The sequence below is a fragment of the Aspergillus neoniger genome, assembly GCF_003184625.1.
Source record: "Aspergillus neoniger CBS 115656 unplaced genomic scaffold BO87scaffold_3, whole genome shotgun sequence".
Lineage (NCBI taxonomy): Eukaryota > Fungi > Ascomycota > Eurotiomycetes > Eurotiales > Aspergillaceae > Aspergillus > Aspergillus neoniger.
In genome coordinates this window covers 26,286-43,268 of record NW_020291131.1, presented here as the reverse complement: position 1 = coordinate 43,268, position 16,983 = coordinate 26,286, and the positions used below count along the sequence as shown (strand labels likewise).

Here is a 16,983-nt window from a genome sequence, read left to right as displayed (position 1 = left end):
CCGGTGAATGCATCCCCTCCATCGAAAACGGAGCTCGCTCACTTGCTGCTCAATTGCAGTTGGGGGCTCATCCTGCAGGTCTGCTCGACCTCGTGTTGATAACCGGATTCATAGGGGAAAAACGCGTCTAGCGAGGAGTGAGGAATAGCTCCGTGGTATAGCGTACCAAGCTACCAATCTTCGCGATGAGCTTCTCATCCAGTAGGACGCGGAACATCGCCTTTGCAATGTTTTCGCCGACCCAGCGCAACTAATGTAGCCACCGGGGAACGTTCCGGACATCGTCCGTTGGGGCTCATGTATGCAACTGCAGCGCCTTGCTGCAAATTCGCCACGATTGTACTAGCGGTCGAGCTGAGATGCGATCTGTTCGGTGCTGGTGGTTCTTTGATAGAACCTACGAGATAACTAGTCGCTCCGCCCGTGACGTTGACTTGTTTCAGTTGCATCCATCAGATCGATGGGACCTGTGTGTCTTGGTGCTGATAGCGCCCGACTTCTCCGTACTTTGTCAGAGCTTCCGGGGCTGAGCCTTGCATTCAGCCAGTCAGGTACATTGCAGCACGGGGAAGTGAAAGTACCATCCGCCAAAGGGGGTGGACAAGAAGAGACATGCTCCAAAATTTCAATCAAAGTATCAAACAAGACGAGCAATGGCAACAGACAGGTCCAATGAGAGGAACTTTCATGACGTTCTCACCCGTCATAGTTGAAGTTGCCCCGAGGATGAACCACGGTGAGCGGCGACGGTCAGCGCGCGCAAAGACCTTTAAGCTGCGAAAGAAAATTTTGCGCGCGTCTTCCCCGAAGCCTCACCCATGGTCGAGCAATTTCTTCTATTGAGGTTTAATTCCCACCATCTCGGGTCCCGTATCTGTGTGTTATTTTATTACCATTATCATTATTATTCTTAAGTTCATCGCGCGACCATCGGGAAGCTTCCTTCGTCCATTCCTAGCCGGGCTGGAGAATTTTAACTCACACTTGCCCACCAATTCTCAAAGCACCGACGAATGGCAATGCGCGGAAGCCATCCTATCCCTGTCGCGCGGTAGATGAATGAATGCATACATGGCTCCTGCCAGTTAGTAGTGTTATGTTAAGAAGGCGCCATACGGGGTACCCCATATAGTCCAGGGGCAAAAAAGAAAAAGGGAAAATCTGAATCAACTTTCGTCACATTATCAACCCTGTGATTCGATGTTCCGATGGACACATGTTCCCGAAGCGCGATGGATGGGGAGAGATGGATCGGCAGCCTGCACATCCTTTCCTGGTTCTGCTTTGGCTGCTCACTCCCACTCGCTCCCACTCGCTCCCAGCCATAATCCGTCAGAAGGTGTGTCGAACCCGCGGGAATGGATCGTCCTGCCCCAAGCCGTTGACTTCCTTTGTGGTGGAGCTTAAAATCCGACCAGAGAAGGAAAAGTACGCCAGCCCACCTCCACTACCAGATTGGGGGGGTTGGGACTAAAAGGACGATACATGATCATCCAGCACAAAGTACAACTCCTCCATATACAGATGCATCGTTTTTCCTATTGCTGCAGGCAGACGATAGATGTGCTTTTTTGGGATCTCGTCTACGGCAGGCAAAAAACACTAGTGGTGGCAATCACAAGACTTTTGGTTGTAACTGAGGGGGGAGATACCTCCGGTTGTAGTACCGTCTAGGTGCATTATCAGTGGCACTAGTCAGGGTAGCGGGAGGCACGATGAGAGAAAGGTCGAGCGAAGCATTCCGATATTGATCCTGACCCCGTCTTGCGGCGATGGAGGCAAAGCCACGAATCCGATGGCTCGATCGACGTTGCATGACCTCCCCTGAAGACTTGATGAGAACGTTTTGACTAGGTCCGACTGACTGACTATTATCGCCCCATTTGACGTACTGATACACTCTTATGCCATTTTTGTGGCTTAATGATCCGCCGCCGCCTCGGCAATTGCTAGGAGGAGCTAAGGGGGAATGGAGAAAATGAAAGGTTCGCTTCGCTATGGAGCTATGCAAAATTCGGTGACTTTTGTGCCAGGGGAGGGGGGTGGGAAAGTGGAAAAGACGAGCCGTCCTGTTAATGTTGGCGAGTGTTGATTGATCCGTGGCAACAATGAGAACAACAACAAGAAGAAGAAGAACCAGAAGAAGGGAAGGGGGAGGAGGGAAGGGGAACCAAAAATCACATTGTAAAAGGGCCATCCAACCTCAGCAGCATCATGCCTCTACATCATCGGCCATGGATCATCGTCATACTACTAGCGGTGGATGATGAGGATCATCGCCATTCCTCCGAGAGCGACACCTCGTTGGCGGTGATGAGTGGCCCCCCCTTCAGGGGATTTGGGTTCCCGCTAAGGAGGGCAGCGGCGAACCAAGGGGCGTGAAATGCTGGGTCCGACAGTCACTAACCGAACCACTGCTGAGAAAGGAACAAGACGAACCCCTAAAAGGGCAGCGGCGCCCACCAACCACGGGACGCCAGTCCGAACGGAGGCCCTTCACCGAAACAATCATCTGGCGGCTTTTATTTGATGGCCAGAGAGAGAGAAGAGTCAGAGTGAGAGACAGATATCTTTTTGTTCTTTTTTAGTCGCTGGTTTACGTAGTTGTGAGGTGTTATGATGTAGTATCTGTTTGGTAGATGGGTTAGTTGTCTCAATGGGATTGGGCTTTTCTTTCACTCTACATAGTTATTCATGTGTCTCATGTCTCTTCTTTTCTTAGCCAACATCTTCCTTTTTTCCTGCCTGTCGTGTCTCTGTTTTTTTCGCCTCTCTTTTTTTACATTTCTTGCCTCCCCCCGTACCTAGGAATACGGTGATAATCATTCCAGTGGCGGCCACGAGTCTTCCCACTTTTAGTGTGGTGCCGCTAATCCCCAACTGGGTAAGACCGAGCCCACCGAGGTACCACTCCGTACTCTGTTTGTACCTCCCATACCAAATCCGGGTGAATTTCCTGCCCAAAAGTACAGCAGGCATGTACCCTCTGGGTAATTATGGGAATCGGTATGTTACCGGCTTCCCCCTGCTACCTGCCTGATTCACTCGAGGCAGGGCTGTGATTAGCCCCGCGACCAGCTCTAATTGTCGCATAAATTGTGGTGGATTAGTGTCCATTTCCCAGCATGACAATACTGCGTGTGTTGGTATCTGACTGTTATAGTTACCCACTGCGACTCATGACTGCTACTACTACTAACTAACTAACCCATTGGTCTTGCTGGAGGAAGTACTCCGTAGTTAGTGTTTACTACTATAGGTACGTGGTCCATCGTCAGTCACGGCACTCTTCAGTAGTTATCTAGTTAGTAGAAGCGGTAAGAATAGAAGCAGCAAAGTCAGTAAGGCAAGTCAGTCGTGAGCTACTAGTAGTAGTAAGTGTACAAGTATCAGTAGTGGTGGTATAGAGTATGTAAAAGCGGTACGGATATCAACCGCAGCAGAAGAGTGGTTCCTTTTTGCGACTTTTCGCGATAAATTCTCCCCATTATTACCTACTCGGGAGTATTCCTATTACATACCAGATCTGCTTGCTGCTGCTGCTTAACTTGCTTTGCTGCTACTTGCTGCTGCTGGTCTTTTTTGCTTGCGAAACTGACCACGATAATTTATTATTTTATTTATAATTATTTCTTTCAAGGATTATTATTGCGACGAACTATTCCTACTTACAGCGACTTCCTCGACGTTCTCAATCTCCCTCTTCGCGTTCATACCTCTCTCTTTTTACTCATCTTGCTGGTTGTTCAATTTTTTTAAGCTACTGGTTTTGCTCCTCTTTTCTCTTCTCCTCTCCTCTCTTCTCCTGTCTGTCCGTCGGATCTCTCGTTGTCCTTCTCCCTTTCCTCAACCAAACCTCTCCTCTCCTCTCTCCACTTCCCTCCCTCCCCGACTCTCACTGGGATTTTCTTAACCCAAAGAATTTAACAACCCCCCTTTTTTTTCCTTTCCTCTTTTAATTTATCTTACGTGACTTGAGAGGAAGTGTGATTGTGACACACACACACCCACACTCACCCCCCAAGACCTTGTCGCTCATCAATCAATCACTCAGCAGCGTTATTATTCCTTTCCCACTCGCAGCAACTACTGCACTAAAACACCACCGAACCCAACCCAAATCAGCACCAAAAACCCACCTCCCTCTTCCCCCCGTGTCCAAGTTTTTAGTCCGCCCGTTTTCGGACTGCCCAACGAACTTTCCTCAAACCCGGGTTTGACACCTTGGATTCATCCCTAATCCTTAATCCCTATAGACTGCCTTGCCCCAAAAAAGGAACAAAGGCGAATATAGCTGGCAATCACTTCAGGTACATCCTTGAATTGCTTTGTCCTGAAAGTGGTGGTTGTCTTTTCCCTCCACCTCTTTCTCTCTCCCTCTCATCTCTCGTCGCCCCCCCCCCCCCCCCGAATTCCAGTTCGCTTAACCCGGACCACGGCTTGTCGCTCTGGTCCCTCCCTCACCCCCTCAAAGTCGCTCTCTCTCCCCTTTGACCGACTTTATTATTTCTCCAACTCTGCCTCCCCTCTCGTCTTGAAATCTGATCTGATCTCTTCCTCGAGATCTCTTCCTCCCTGGCAGCCGGAACCTGTTTGCTTCTTCCCAGCTGTTTTCGTTGTCCCTTTTTTACTTTTTCCGGCCCGAGAATCCTCGACGAAACAGCCGCCCTGGGAAACAACCCACCTCTCGCTCTTACACCAGCTACCTCCAGCGACAACGCAGATCTTCCCATCTGAAGTCATCGCTAGAGGTAGTCACAGCCCAGCTGTGAAGAAGATATTCAATTGCTGTGTCTGAAATCGTTTCTTTGCGGGAGTAGTTCTATTCCGTTACCCCTCGACCGTGGAAAGCCTGCCTCAGCGACCGCCCCGAGACTTTTTCTCATTCGCTTTCAAGCCACCGTCAACCACAGAAACTCTTAAATTCAACCACCGGCGCCACCACCAGAGTCTGAAAAAAACCATGGCGTCAACATCAGATGTGCACGGTTCTTCTCCTGTGCCAACCCTGCCCCAACCCAACGACAACGGTCGTTCACACATGTCTTCTCTCTCATCATCATCCTCCATCTCCGACGCCGAAACAGAACGTAGAGGACGCTCAGAGAGACCTCGTATGGCCAGTCGGAAACCGAGTGCCTCGATACTAGTTCCACGGGATCACCCTGAAATCGAAATCGAAGAAGAGGAATTCCCCCCTGACGACGCGCGCGCCATGAGCCCTCGACGCAACTCGGCTGATTTGGAGCGACTGGGCAAGGAAGCCAGGCAGACACTACAAGAGTGAGTAGTCGAATGACAATTCCCCAAAATCTCCGGCCAAGTAACGCTAGAGACCAGAAAGGGGGGAAGAAACGATGCTAATGTGTTACGTGTTCTCGGCAGACAAGCCAAGGCCCTCCAGTCCTCCCTTCAGGCGCTCGCCGAACGTATCGAAGCCGTCAAATCCGACCATGATAAGCTCGAAAGCGAGAACCGATTTCTTCAAGACTACATTGGTGGATTAACCCGCAACATGACCAAGAGCGAAATGACAAGGAGTAGCACCAAGGTCAAAAAGTCGCAGAAATAGCTCCGACGCCGTATTATCATCCCGGCTATTCGATACAGATAAGCGGTCGGGAATTCGCTGCCCTGGAGAAAGCGAACGATAAGATCAAATTTACGAAACCTCAAACCTTCTATGCGATGACCTTCACGTCTTCTCATTCACCTCATGAATCTTCGAACTTGGGTGAATGCCACACTTCTTCGCTACATACTGCAGGTGTCTCACATATGTCGGAATGGGAACGCTCTTGGCTGCCGCGCATACTTGAGCAGCAATACCAGACGATGCATGCGCACGAAGATCCGCTTGGACTTACTGCTTCGTGTCTGGGATTCCGAAATGACATCTGCGGCTTCATCAGGTGGAACCTTGTGCAACGCTGAAGCCCCGAGGTGTGAACTTCGCAAATAGATCCCTTCCTTCGATTCGTTTCTTCACTCTACTGGACGGACCTGATCGTGCAACTGGGACATGGCGGTTGATCACGATGAACAGCCCCATCCCTTCACCTCCAAATTGCTACCCGTAATCTGCTGACGACGCTGGATTTGCTTCACCTATGGCCACCCACGTCAATGCGCTTCGCGTGTGGTTGGGGGTTCGCAGAAGCTGCTGCGGTCGTGACATCATCCACACATGCCGGGGGTTACCAGGGAATTTGATCGACGCCTACCGTCTTGGCAGCGATCCGGTGCACGACTCAGACATACTCTTTTTGTGCTCTGGTCTTACCTTTCTTCTGTTCATATTCTGTTTTTTACCTTTTTTCTTTTTTTTTCTCCTTTTTCTTTTGATCCCTCTATTCTTACTTTCCTATCTGTCATATCATACCGGAGGCTTTGTGTATTGGCATAGCACGCGCGGCGTTGGGACACTTTGACTGGGAACCGTTATTTAGACTTGTTGTGTTCATTTCATCACTTTCTGACATTTGGAACCGCACTGGGCGCATTTGTTTGCAAAGGTCTGCAAAAAGGCGGGAAAGCATTTTCACGGAGCAGCCAATCTTCATGTGGTTTACATCATCCTCATCCTCTCCCCATCCTGTTCATCGCCGCCTCTCCTCCTTATTCCTTTTCCCCCGATCTCTTCCCACCCCATCCCCCACCGCCTCCTTTGCCCATCGACATGTATATTGGAATCGTCCCGGACTGACGATTCAGATTCGACTTGGTTTGATTTTCGTTTGGCTCTGAAGACATTTGCTTACATACCCAGAAGCGAGCGGTTGATACATTAAATTAGAAACAAATTGACAAAATTGAGTCCTACAGTATAGATTGTAGTTGTAACCGATGTCTGTATGTATTGCGACAACCAGTATTCCGTACTTTGTACAATGCATGCATACCTACGAAGTACCAAGTCATCACACCGCATTTTCCCTCCTCGACAGGACCCAGTCTAGTAGTTGACAGCTCGACACGTCAATGGGGGAACAACAACCCACACGGGAGTCCTTTCATCAAACCAGAACACCCAGAAATATGACCAAGAATTACCCCGTTTCATACCTGTCAACTAGCAACTAAATTCTTCACCCATCACCGCCCATCATCGTCAACATATACCGAATTCGGTCGAAGATCGTACGTTTGTAGCCGCCCCGCCCCTTCTTTTTGAACTCGGCATTGAGGATTCTTATTTACTTACTTACTGATTTCCTTGGTGGGAATAGTCGGAGAAAGTACGGAGTACTTCGGAGGATATTGGATTAGACTATAGACTGGATCGGTGGTGTGGGGGGAGTGGATGGATTGTGCACTACTATTATCGTACTTTGTATTTTGATTTCCTGTTGAGATGTCTTGGATGATCCCTTAGGTTAGGATGATATTAAGCTTGGGGTTGGAGTATAGTCTCTTGCTCGTTAGGTGAGATTGATTAGTGGTTTCTGGTTTGGTGGTTAGGGTACACATCTTCTACGCTGGAATAACAACACCAATTAAGTACTGATCGTGATATTCTATTTACAGCATGAGGTTAACTTCATAGTTTAGTCTGTATCTGATCATTGAGCTGTTGACTAGTGAGGAAGTAAGATCTCAAATAGAATGTTTACATGCTAGTCAAGTAGCTGAATTCTTATCTCAAACAAGTAATTTCGCTTCCTCGAATAGAGGATAGAATACTCTCTCCGACCTTTTTCATCAAGCTATGTGTAGTAAGTAGTTAATACTCTTAGACTGGTCGAGTTAAGTTATTCAGTAAAGTAGTCATGGAAGAACTCCATCCTTGCGGATTAAAAAACACCGGAGTATGATCGTAGTAAAGGATGAATATCGAGCCTTACCTTTAACTACTCTATTCTACTTTAATAGTTATCTTTATATGTAAAGAAAAAAGAAGAAAATACTCTCTACTATTACTGCTATTTGCCACTGCAATTACCAGCCAAATAATTGTACATAAATGGCTTTGATGGGGGGGGGGGCGGTTTCAAGTCAAAGTCACTCAGCCAGTCAGTCACTGACATCTAACTATCACACATCACCCACTACTTATACTAAGCAGCAGCAGTGATCCTGACCAACATACTCAATTAGTCCATTCATTCCACCTCACCTACACGCCAATTCAAATCTTAACATACGATCAAGTGACCTACCTAGTAACCCCACCCATACTCAGGCACCTAAGATGCATACGTAAAAGATTTATACTATTTACATACTTACTAATTAGTACGTACACTTGAGTTATAAGTAGTAGTCGGTCCTTACATGCATGTACTTAAGTACTTTCTAGCCCAAAAAAAGTTAAAAAGAAAAGAAGAGGAAATGGGAACTTCTGATCTATACATAGCTCACTAACCCTACTACTAACCTCATTGAAGTCAAACAAAGGGGGTGGATGGAAAAACTCTACAATGCTGCGTGCATACTGCATTGTACTTTTGATCGAGGGATAAAAGTTGGTTGGATGGGATGGGGATGGTATGCATGTATGCATGTGCGTTGTATGCAATACAGAAATATCATACAGACTCTCCCGGAAGGGGAATCCGGAGTATCCGCGAGGGATGGAAAGTATGGCTGGATGAATGCATGCATGCATGTCGGTTATTCATAGAATGGGTTTGGTCGGGATTTGGTTCGTACTTTCATCCTCCCTTCTCTTTCTGTATCATGTTCGGTGGAAAAGTCTACGAATGTCCATGTTTGATCATAAATTTCAAATTTCTTTAGCCACTGCCGGGCTTTAGATCTAAACTCAGCTAAGGCGACAAACAAACGCCGTACGTGGCACAAGGTGGGTAAAACCAAGAGAGTTCGGGAAGCAAGAGTCAACGTCCTGGTGGGAACTGACTAGGGTGGAAGTGCGGGTGGATGGCAAGGAAAGGTATTCTTTGGGGGGAATTGCGACAATAGGCAAAAATCGAAATCATAAAGATATAAAAGGAAGCCCCGCGACAATCCGAGGACATAGAGACCAGACCGAGACCACTGACGGCATCAAACGACGCCACCAAAAGGCCAGCAGGTACGAAGAAGGCGACGAGAGATCCAATGAATGACTCCAAAGTTCATGACCTGTCAGCCAGTGAATGGCCGACAAAGCCCCATCCCTTCCGGGCTCGCCGGATGGAACGAACCCCAAAGCGCGCAATGGCTTCATCATCCTCTTCCTACCCCCGGGCCTTCTGAGCCTAAGATCCAGATTGTCGGCCGGCCGACCCTATCCAAGTCCGGACGCGAGTCCTTTGTCATCTTTAATGAATTTACTCGGCGGGCTTCTCGCCCTCAGCGGGGGCCTCATCCTTCTTCTCGGCGGGGGCGCTCGCCTCGGCGGCGGGCTCGGCCTCGGACGAGGTCCACAGAGTCTACCGAGTGTTAGCATGATCCAAAAACACGAATGCGACCGCATCAACTTACCAGGTTGTCTCTGAGGAGCTGCATGATCAGGGTGGAGTCCTTGTAGCTCTCCTCGCTCAGGGTGTCGAGCTCTGCAATGTCTGTTAGCCTCTGGTTCGACGGTCAAGCAGTAGCGTCCCACACGTACCAGCAATGGCATCGTCGAAAGCGAGCTTGGCCAGGTGGCAAGCCTGGTCGGGGGAGTTGAGGATCTCGTAGTAGAAGACGGAGAAGTTCAGGGCGAGACCGAGACGGATGGGGTGGGTGGGAGCAAGGTCGGTCTGGGCAACCTCAGTGGCGGCCTTGTAGGCCTCGAGGGAAGCATCGGCGGCGCCCTTGCGGCGGTCGCCAACGGCGAACTCGGCGAGGTAACGGTGGTAGTCACCCTTCCTAATAGACAGAAAGAAACACGTCAGTCATGGATCGCGATCGCATCGAGAGTGGGAACAGCGTGGGTCGCAACGCACATCTTGTGGTAGAAGACCTTGGACTCGCCGCTCTGGGCAGAGGGGATCAGGTGCTTGTCGAGAACCTCGAGGATATCATCGCAGATCTTGGCCAGCTCAGCCTCGATCTTCTGACGGTACTCCTTGATGAGGGAGACCTGGGACTCGTTGCCCTTGGACTCTTCTTTTTGTTCGATGGAGGTGACGATTCTCCAGGACGCACGACGGGCACCGATGACGTTCTTGTAGGCGACAGACAGGAGATTCCGCTCCTCGACGGTGAGCTCTACATCGGCGGAGGCAACGACCTTCATGTTCTCGACCATCTCTGTGGAACAGGGCGGCCATGTTAGTATGAGACGAGTCTCGTAGCCGCAAAGTGGGCGGTCGGAGAGAGGGACAATGACGCACCTTCGTAGCGCTCAGCCTGCTCGGCGAGCTTGGCGAGGTAGACAGCATCTTCGTGACCCATTGTGAAAGATTATCTGAATGAGAGAAGAGATGTTAGTGGGCGAGAATGCGAATAAATGGATTTCCGGATATAGAGTGCGGGCGACTGGGGAGAAAGCGCCACAGTAGAGCAGAATCGATAGTGCAGAGAAGCGAGGGGCAGGAGGCAGTCACAGGGCAAAAGTGAGGCTGTGAAGTCAAGTGGTGCAAGGAACACGGAAGCGATAACGCCTCCCCTCCTTTTCCTGGTTTGCCGGGAAATCCCCGTCATACGTATCAGGTCTCCCAACATCATGAGGGCCGTTGAAGGAAGAAGGAAAAAACAAGTCGAATTTCCCAGCCATCACGACCCCTAATCATTACGCACGCCCCAAGACCAGAATGCATTGCGACGATCGGGGGAGGCTTGGTAACAGCGGGTGGTGATTCAGCCGGATCCTCCACTCAGCTAGCCGTGGATTGCCTGCCTGCGTTGCGTTCCCAGAGCGCAGTCTAGACGGGCGGTTATGGAGGGGGGGGGAGGGAACGAGGAGGATTCCTCCTCACACCCTCTCAACCTTCCCAACCAGACTCGGCCATTCAGCGCGCGTACCCATGTCCGGGATAAAGTCCTGAACATGCAGAGCCTCCAGCCGCCAACACCCCGCCATTTGCGATCGGGATCGCGGCCAGAAAAGGAGGGGAAAGCGGCGGATGACGATGATGGAGGGGGATGGGCATTGGGATTGTCTGGTACGCGGAAGAGAGGGGGAAAGGACACGGCAAGGAAAACGAAGAGAAAGGCTTACCTGAGATAAAGCAACAGATAGGAAAAGGTGTATTCTATAGTCTGACAAGGAAGAAAAGAGAGAGAGGTTAGAAGGGAATTGAAGGAAAGTAGAGTTGAATGGAGGAACAAAATTGGGGGAGGGAAGATTTGGGCTGGTCGAGTCCTGTCTTTTTGTTTTCCTTTTTTAATTTAAGGAATGGGGGGGTGGGAGTATGACTTAAGCAGGGGGAGGGGGGGGGGGGTAAGAAGGAAGTGTGGATGTGGATGCGGATGGAAAGGGAAAAGGGTAAAGTACGGACCAAGAGGAGAGAGAAAGGACGAGAGTTGAGTTAGTCAGAATGACCGAGGGGAGAATGTGTGTGGCAGTAAAGTAGTAGGAGAAAGAGAGAGAGGATGGAGAGAGAAAGTTGCAGGATTGGCAGCAGCAGTAGTAGTAGTTAGGGAAGTTAGTTAGGCGGGAAAGAGGGGAAGAAAGAGAGAGAGAGAAGGAGGAGAAGGAAGAGGAAAGGGAAGGGAGAGGGAGAGGGAAAATGGGAATTGAATTGGCCTGCCGGAAGGGGGTGGGAGACTCGGCCAGAAAGGAGACAGGACTGACAGCCAGAGTTGGCGGTCACTACTTACTGGCCAGGAATCCCTCATGGCAAGCAGCAGCATCATCATCTCTCTCGAATTCAGTCCTCCCTACACTAATCATCATACTATGAATGCTTCCGGGCTGTGCCTCCCCATACTTTTTGTCACTACTCACCACTACTTCCCCCTAAAATCAAGTAACCCAAATGGCCAGCCCATGATGGAGTCGGTCTTACACACACACCAACCTTTTCCCCGATCCCGGCCCCGACTTACTTATTCTATCTACTACTGAACGATTATTGCTACTAATAATACCAAGAAATCAATCACAGGAATTATTGACCCTCTCCAGTGGATTTCCTCCTCTTGTGACGGGGGGTGGAGGCACTGGAGGGAGACAGACGGACCTACCTTTCACGGGGTAGAGACGCAGAGAATCCGAAAGAATCCCGCCGGTCATTCTTCTGGCCTGCCTTGTCTGTGAGTAGCTACGTACACTGACGCTGCCTATCCCAGAAACTTGCACATCATGGCTGTCTTGTATGATGCCACCCCATCCAATGGCATACTTTGGGAATGTACTATAGACAGCAAAAGAAGATTCTCGTTACAGACAGACAATGGTATCAGAGGTAGACCATCAGCTCCATCCATCTCTCTATCTCACTCAAGAATGAGATTGGTCTCCTAAGTGTCCAAGTCTTGACGCCCATCTCTTCTTCTCATCTCTCCTCATCCTGTCGGGTCTGGCTTTGTGTGGTTCGGTGGGCCCCCCCAGCGTCATCCCTATTTCACCTCCGCCAATCGTCCCGCCCACCACTGAGATCCCAGACCGTCGCCGAACCAGATGGATTGGCAGCGGATCATTATTGGAAGGGGGAAAAGAGGGTCAATCAAAGACGATAAGTTGCTAACCGTCGGACGGCGCTCGGGACCAGTCTATCTGTCTAGTTAGTATATTATCTATCTAGTTCGAGGAGTCTAAAATAGTGATTATTGATTGATGAGTTGATTGAAATGGGTCAAGGGATTGCTTCTGGAACTTCGGGGAATATTACTGTGTAATGATGGCGCTGAACTATTCATTAGGAGGCGATCCTATAATCCGCATATCATCGTCATTCAGGGATTCGCAGGAATGCTCCCTTTGCCTAGCATCCTCAGAAGATAGATAAATGAAAGAGGCAACTCTCATTTCAACTGGATACACAACTTAGACTCTTAAGTACAGTGTAAAAAAGTAATAAAATAACCATACCATGGGAGGATCAATGATAATGTGCGTAACTTCCAAGTCCGTCTCCCATCTCAACATCCCAACACCGCCCCCATAATAATAATAATAATAATAATAATAATAATAATAAAAATCCTACCAAATTAGGCTACCATCCCATCCCCCATCCGTCACTTGACACTCACCTGACCAGACCACCCGCTGACTCACCTCACCACATCACATGATCCCTCCATGATCCCACCCGGCAACCAACAACGACGTCATCCGCTCCGGTCTCGACACCTTAGGTAATCTTAGCCTGCCAACCCGGTTGCATTAAACACTTACTCTTAAGTGCCTGACAGTCTTACTACTCTCTCTCTCTCTCTCTCCTCATTGAACCTTCCCGTCCATCATCCATCCGACGAATCTGACAACCACCTGACCTTTCATCCATAACTTACCTACCTTATCTTCCATCCATCCATCAACCGCAAAAGCAAATCCATAACCATAACCATGCTCCGCCAATCCATCTCCAAGTCCTCTACCCGCCTCCTCACCACCACCACTACTCGTTCCTTCTCCGCTCTCGCTCCCAGAATGGGTGCTGGCGATACTGGTGCTCCCCGGCCGGGCGGTTCTCAGCATTCGTACGTTCATACCCTCCATATAGTCTCATCAATACCTACTGTCCTATCCTAGATGGGAGCATATGACATCATCATCATCACCAGTACCTAACGCTAACTGATTGAAAACAGTGACTCGTTCACCAAGCGCGAAGCCGCCCAGGAGAACTTGTATGTCCACGAGAAGGAGATGGAGAAGTGCGTATACCTATCCCTATCCCTCCACTACTGAAGAAGCTGAACCTAACATGATGATCCGTGATGTATAGGCTCCGTGCCCTGAAGGCCAAGCTCTCTGAGCAGCGCAAGCACCTCGATGAGCTGGATAAGCACATGTACGTTTACTGCCCATTCCATCTTTTCATACGGTTTGGGGGCTTGAGTAATGGATAGCTAACAATTATTCTGTATAGTGACGAGTTCACCAAGAACCAGGGCGGCGAGCAGAACTAGATAACTAATATCTTTCCTCTTTCTCTTCTTTGTGTTCCTATCATATGGATGATGTGATGATTTGCTACCATACCTACCTTACCTACCTACACATACCTATCTATTCTACTCTACTCTACTCTACTGTTATCGGAATACCGAGCGAAATCGAATCGAATCGACTCGATCAATCACACAGTGATCACTATCAGCGTGGATACATAATCTATGTCTTTTTGATATGATATGACATGACATGACATGTGTCTACCTACCTACCTACATACGCAAAACATGTAATCTCTCCTCTCTACACTGTACAAGACAATACATAGCATAGCCGGAATATCTACCAACACACACAAACACACATTCATGGCGATTATCATTATTCCCATTCCATTTCATTTCATTGTATTGATTGCATTGCATTGCATCGCAAGACTCCACCAGCACAACAGCAACAGCAGCATGAAACCACAACAACAACAATAGTAGAAAAAGAATAAGACGTAAAATAGAAAGTAACAACCAATCCTAGTTAATAAAGAAAAACCATCCCGTAACCGTTTGTTTACAGAAACCCAATCCACACACACTTCATTCTCATCTTCTCTCTACCGACGTCCCATATAAGAGCGATAGAAATCATCCGCCGCACTACCGCCCATAGTAGAGCTACCCAGACCATACCCGAACCGCGAAGAGAGAGACTGGCCGGCCTTCTGTGCGGCGTCAACCTTGGCCTGGAGCTCGCTGGTGCCTTGGTCGATGACTTGCAGTTGCGCGAGGTGGGAGTTGAGGATGCGGACGATTTGCGAGATCTATATTTCATCATCCATATATTAGCACAAGCCTTAAGGATTTGGGGTGGAAGGGGATAAGGTACGTACCGGCTCGTCAGCCTTGTTCGTCTTGCTGAGAGTCGAGGACGCGCCGTTGACTTCTTCAATCATGCTGGTCAGATCCTTGCCCATTTCATTCAGGCGCTCGGAGAGCTTCTCGGCCATTTTGTATCTGTTTTATCATGCTGTTAGCACCATAGCAAAGGTTAAACAAAGGGTTATTGAAAACGTACGTCCGTTCACGCTCCTGGTCAGGTCCCTGGAGGGTCTCGCCCGGTCCAACTTGCTTCGAAATCATCTCGTCCACCTCACGCTCGTACCGGTCGAGCCAGGAGCTGAGCTCTTCCTGCTGGCCTTCGACGGACGCCAGCTGGCGCTCTACTTCTTGGGTCGCGCGCTCGGCGTCAACCGTGCTGCCGTAGAGTTTCTGCACCTTGGTGCCGTTCTCAACCAACATCCGATCCCATTCTGCTACCTTCTCTGCTTGCTCGCGGAAGTCCTTCTGGTACTTGGTCAGATCTGTCGCCCACCGGGTGATGATCTCGTCCATGGTCTTGTTCTTCAGGCGGGACTGCGCAGGGGGAGTCGGCCCAGCGGTGGAGGCACCAAGGCCAATTCCGCCAGCGGCGGTGGTTGTGCCGGTTGCGCCTGCTGTGCCGGTGGTCGCTGAAGAAGTGGCGCCCGAGGTAGCGGTCAGGGTGGGCTTGTCGCCGGCCGTCGTGGCAGAGGTGGCTCCGGCAGCAGTGCTGGCTGGCTGTGTGGACGGGGTGGTCTCCGCGGGCTTACCGAACAGGCCGCCGGTGGCTGCCGCAGGTTGTGTCGCGGGAGCTGCGGTAGCTGTAGTGGCCGGTGCGGTTGTTGCTGTGGACTTAGCGTTACCAAGAGCACCGCCAAACAAGCCTCCAGAGGGAGCGGGTGTGGATGATGGAGTCGCGGACGAGGACGCTCCACCTAGGGCTGGGAAGAGAGAGGAAGTCTGTGGCGCAGCGGACGAAGCAGCTGGAGTCGTAGAGGTTTGAGGGGTTGAGGACGGAGTTCCCAGAGAGGGGAAGACTGGCTTGGTGGCATCAGCTCCAGATGATGGGGCCTTGAAGAGAGAAGATGTCTGCGCACCAGCTCCTCCTCCTCCTGCGGCGGGGGTTGTCGTCGTCGATGGCGCCCCCGGTGCCTTTCCAAAGAGGGTGTTTGGAGTGCTGTCATTGGTGCCTGTTGCGGCCGGTTTAGCGTTTCCGAAGAGGCTGTTTCCCGTCGAAGGCGCCGGATTTGTGCCAAAGAGAGGTTTCTGCGCTGTGTTCGCCCCCCCGAAAAGACCCCCAGTTGAAGGCTGTTGCGTAGTGTTGGAGGTAGAAGTTGTGGTGTTTGTGTTGGCGTTTCCGAACAGCGACGGGGTAGTGGTAGCGGGGGCTGTAGCGGTAGTAGACGACGGGGCAGCCGATGAGGTGGTGGAGGTAGTCGAGGTCGCGTTTCCGAAGAGACCGCCAGGCTTTTGTGCTGCCTGTCCAAAGAGCGTCTGCGTCTGGCCAGTCGCGCCCTGCGGAGGAGGACCAGCAGGCGTTGTGGACGAGGCATTGCCGAACAAAGAACCTCCTGTTTGACCGGGCGTAGAAGTAGCGTTGCCAAAGAGACCCCCTGCAGGCTTTGCGGCATTTCCAAAGAGGCCGCTCGTAGCTGTCTGCCCCGAGCTACCAGCTTCGGTCGACTTGTTGGGAGTCTGTGATGCGTTGCCGAACAACGGTGTCTGACCGGTGGCTCCCGGCTTGCTCTGAGCTCCAAAACTGAAAGGCGACGAAGTACCAGTGCCTGCTCCAGTTCCACTGCCAGCTGCGCCTCCGAACAAAGAAGGCGAAGAAGTGCCGCTCGTCGGAGCTCCTACATTTCCAAAGAGTGTGCCCGAGCCAGCGCTTGAGCCAGTGTTCGTAGCACCAGATCCAAAAAGACCTCCCTTGTTCGCGCCGCCAGGGGCCGAGTCGAAAGAAAAAAGGTTGGACATGGTGTTGGGTGGATAACAACGGGGATTAACAGGGCTGCCCTGGAGGTGGGAAAAAAAGACAAAACAGTCAGTCGGGACGGGTTTCGAGATGAGCTGAAGGTGAAAGCGAACCAACACTTACTGCGCCCGGAGATGCCCGGAGATAAGATGCCCTATGGAGACAGAAAAGTCAATTCGGGCTGAGCGTAGAGGTCGCGCCGTGCTCGTCCAAACACAGGC

General features: G+C 50.4%; 6 protein-coding genes across 6 annotated transcripts; 4 read left to right on the top strand and 2 right to left on the bottom strand.

The window, feature by feature from the left end:
• Nucleotides 1-297: 297 nt before the first annotated feature.
• Nucleotides 298-2,382, top strand: BO87DRAFT_393094 (uncharacterized protein; the record flags this gene model as incomplete). Its single annotated transcript, XM_025625040.1, has 8 exons — nucleotides 298-379; nucleotides 444-596; nucleotides 647-749; nucleotides 970-1,051; nucleotides 1,229-1,463; nucleotides 1,665-1,809; nucleotides 2,039-2,042; nucleotides 2,152-2,382. 8 exons carry the CDS (start codon nucleotides 298-300, stop codon nucleotides 2,380-2,382), a joined length of 1,035 nt encoding a protein of 344 aa, XP_025483966.1.
• A 2,466-nt stretch (nucleotides 2,383-4,848) lies between these two features.
• Nucleotides 4,849-5,643, top strand: BO87DRAFT_126956 (short coiled-coil protein). Its single transcript, XM_025618021.1, has 2 exons — nucleotides 4,849-5,283; nucleotides 5,386-5,643. The coding sequence occupies exons 1-2, from the start codon at nucleotides 4,964-4,966 to the stop codon at nucleotides 5,570-5,572; spliced, it is 507 nt and encodes a 168-aa protein (XP_025483965.1). The 5' UTR covers nucleotides 4,849-4,963; the 3' UTR covers nucleotides 5,573-5,643.
• A 3,629-nt stretch (nucleotides 5,644-9,272) lies between these two features.
• Nucleotides 9,273-10,702, bottom strand: artA (14-3-3 adaptor artA; the record flags this gene model as incomplete). The annotated part of the gene is made up of 5 exons (XM_025628065.1): nucleotides 10,263-10,702; nucleotides 9,873-10,179; nucleotides 9,554-9,795; nucleotides 9,427-9,497; nucleotides 9,273-9,374 (listed from the first exon to the last, which is right to left on the bottom strand). Exons 1-5 carry the CDS (start codon nucleotides 10,321-10,323, stop codon nucleotides 9,273-9,275), a joined length of 783 nt encoding a protein of 260 aa, XP_025483964.1. The 5' UTR covers nucleotides 10,324-10,702.
• BO87DRAFT_372620 (uncharacterized protein) lies at nucleotides 10,691-11,220 on the top strand (the record flags this gene model as incomplete). Its single annotated transcript, XM_025622337.1, has 1 exon — nucleotides 10,691-11,220. A coding segment is annotated over exon 1 (286 nt), but the record flags the coding sequence as incomplete, so codon positions are not given.
• Nucleotides 11,221-13,443: 2,223 nt separating this feature from the next.
• On the top strand, nucleotides 13,444-14,403 carry BO87DRAFT_372615 (uncharacterized protein). The gene is made up of 4 exons (XM_025622336.1): nucleotides 13,444-13,518; nucleotides 13,630-13,695; nucleotides 13,767-13,832; nucleotides 13,911-14,403. Exons 1-4 carry the CDS (start codon nucleotides 13,469-13,471, stop codon nucleotides 13,948-13,950), a joined length of 222 nt encoding a protein of 73 aa, XP_025483962.1. The 5' UTR covers nucleotides 13,444-13,468; the 3' UTR covers nucleotides 13,951-14,403.
• BO87DRAFT_126781 (putative nucleoporin Nsp1) lies at nucleotides 14,361-16,966 on the bottom strand. Its single transcript, XM_025618020.1, has 4 exons — nucleotides 16,886-16,966; nucleotides 15,008-16,823; nucleotides 14,823-14,946; nucleotides 14,361-14,753 (listed from the first exon to the last, which is right to left on the bottom strand). Exons 2-4 carry the CDS (start codon nucleotides 16,762-16,764, stop codon nucleotides 14,547-14,549), a joined length of 2,088 nt encoding a protein of 695 aa, XP_025483961.1. The 5' UTR covers nucleotides 16,765-16,823; nucleotides 16,886-16,966; the 3' UTR covers nucleotides 14,361-14,546.
• Between the last annotated feature and the right edge of the window lie 17 nt (nucleotides 16,967-16,983).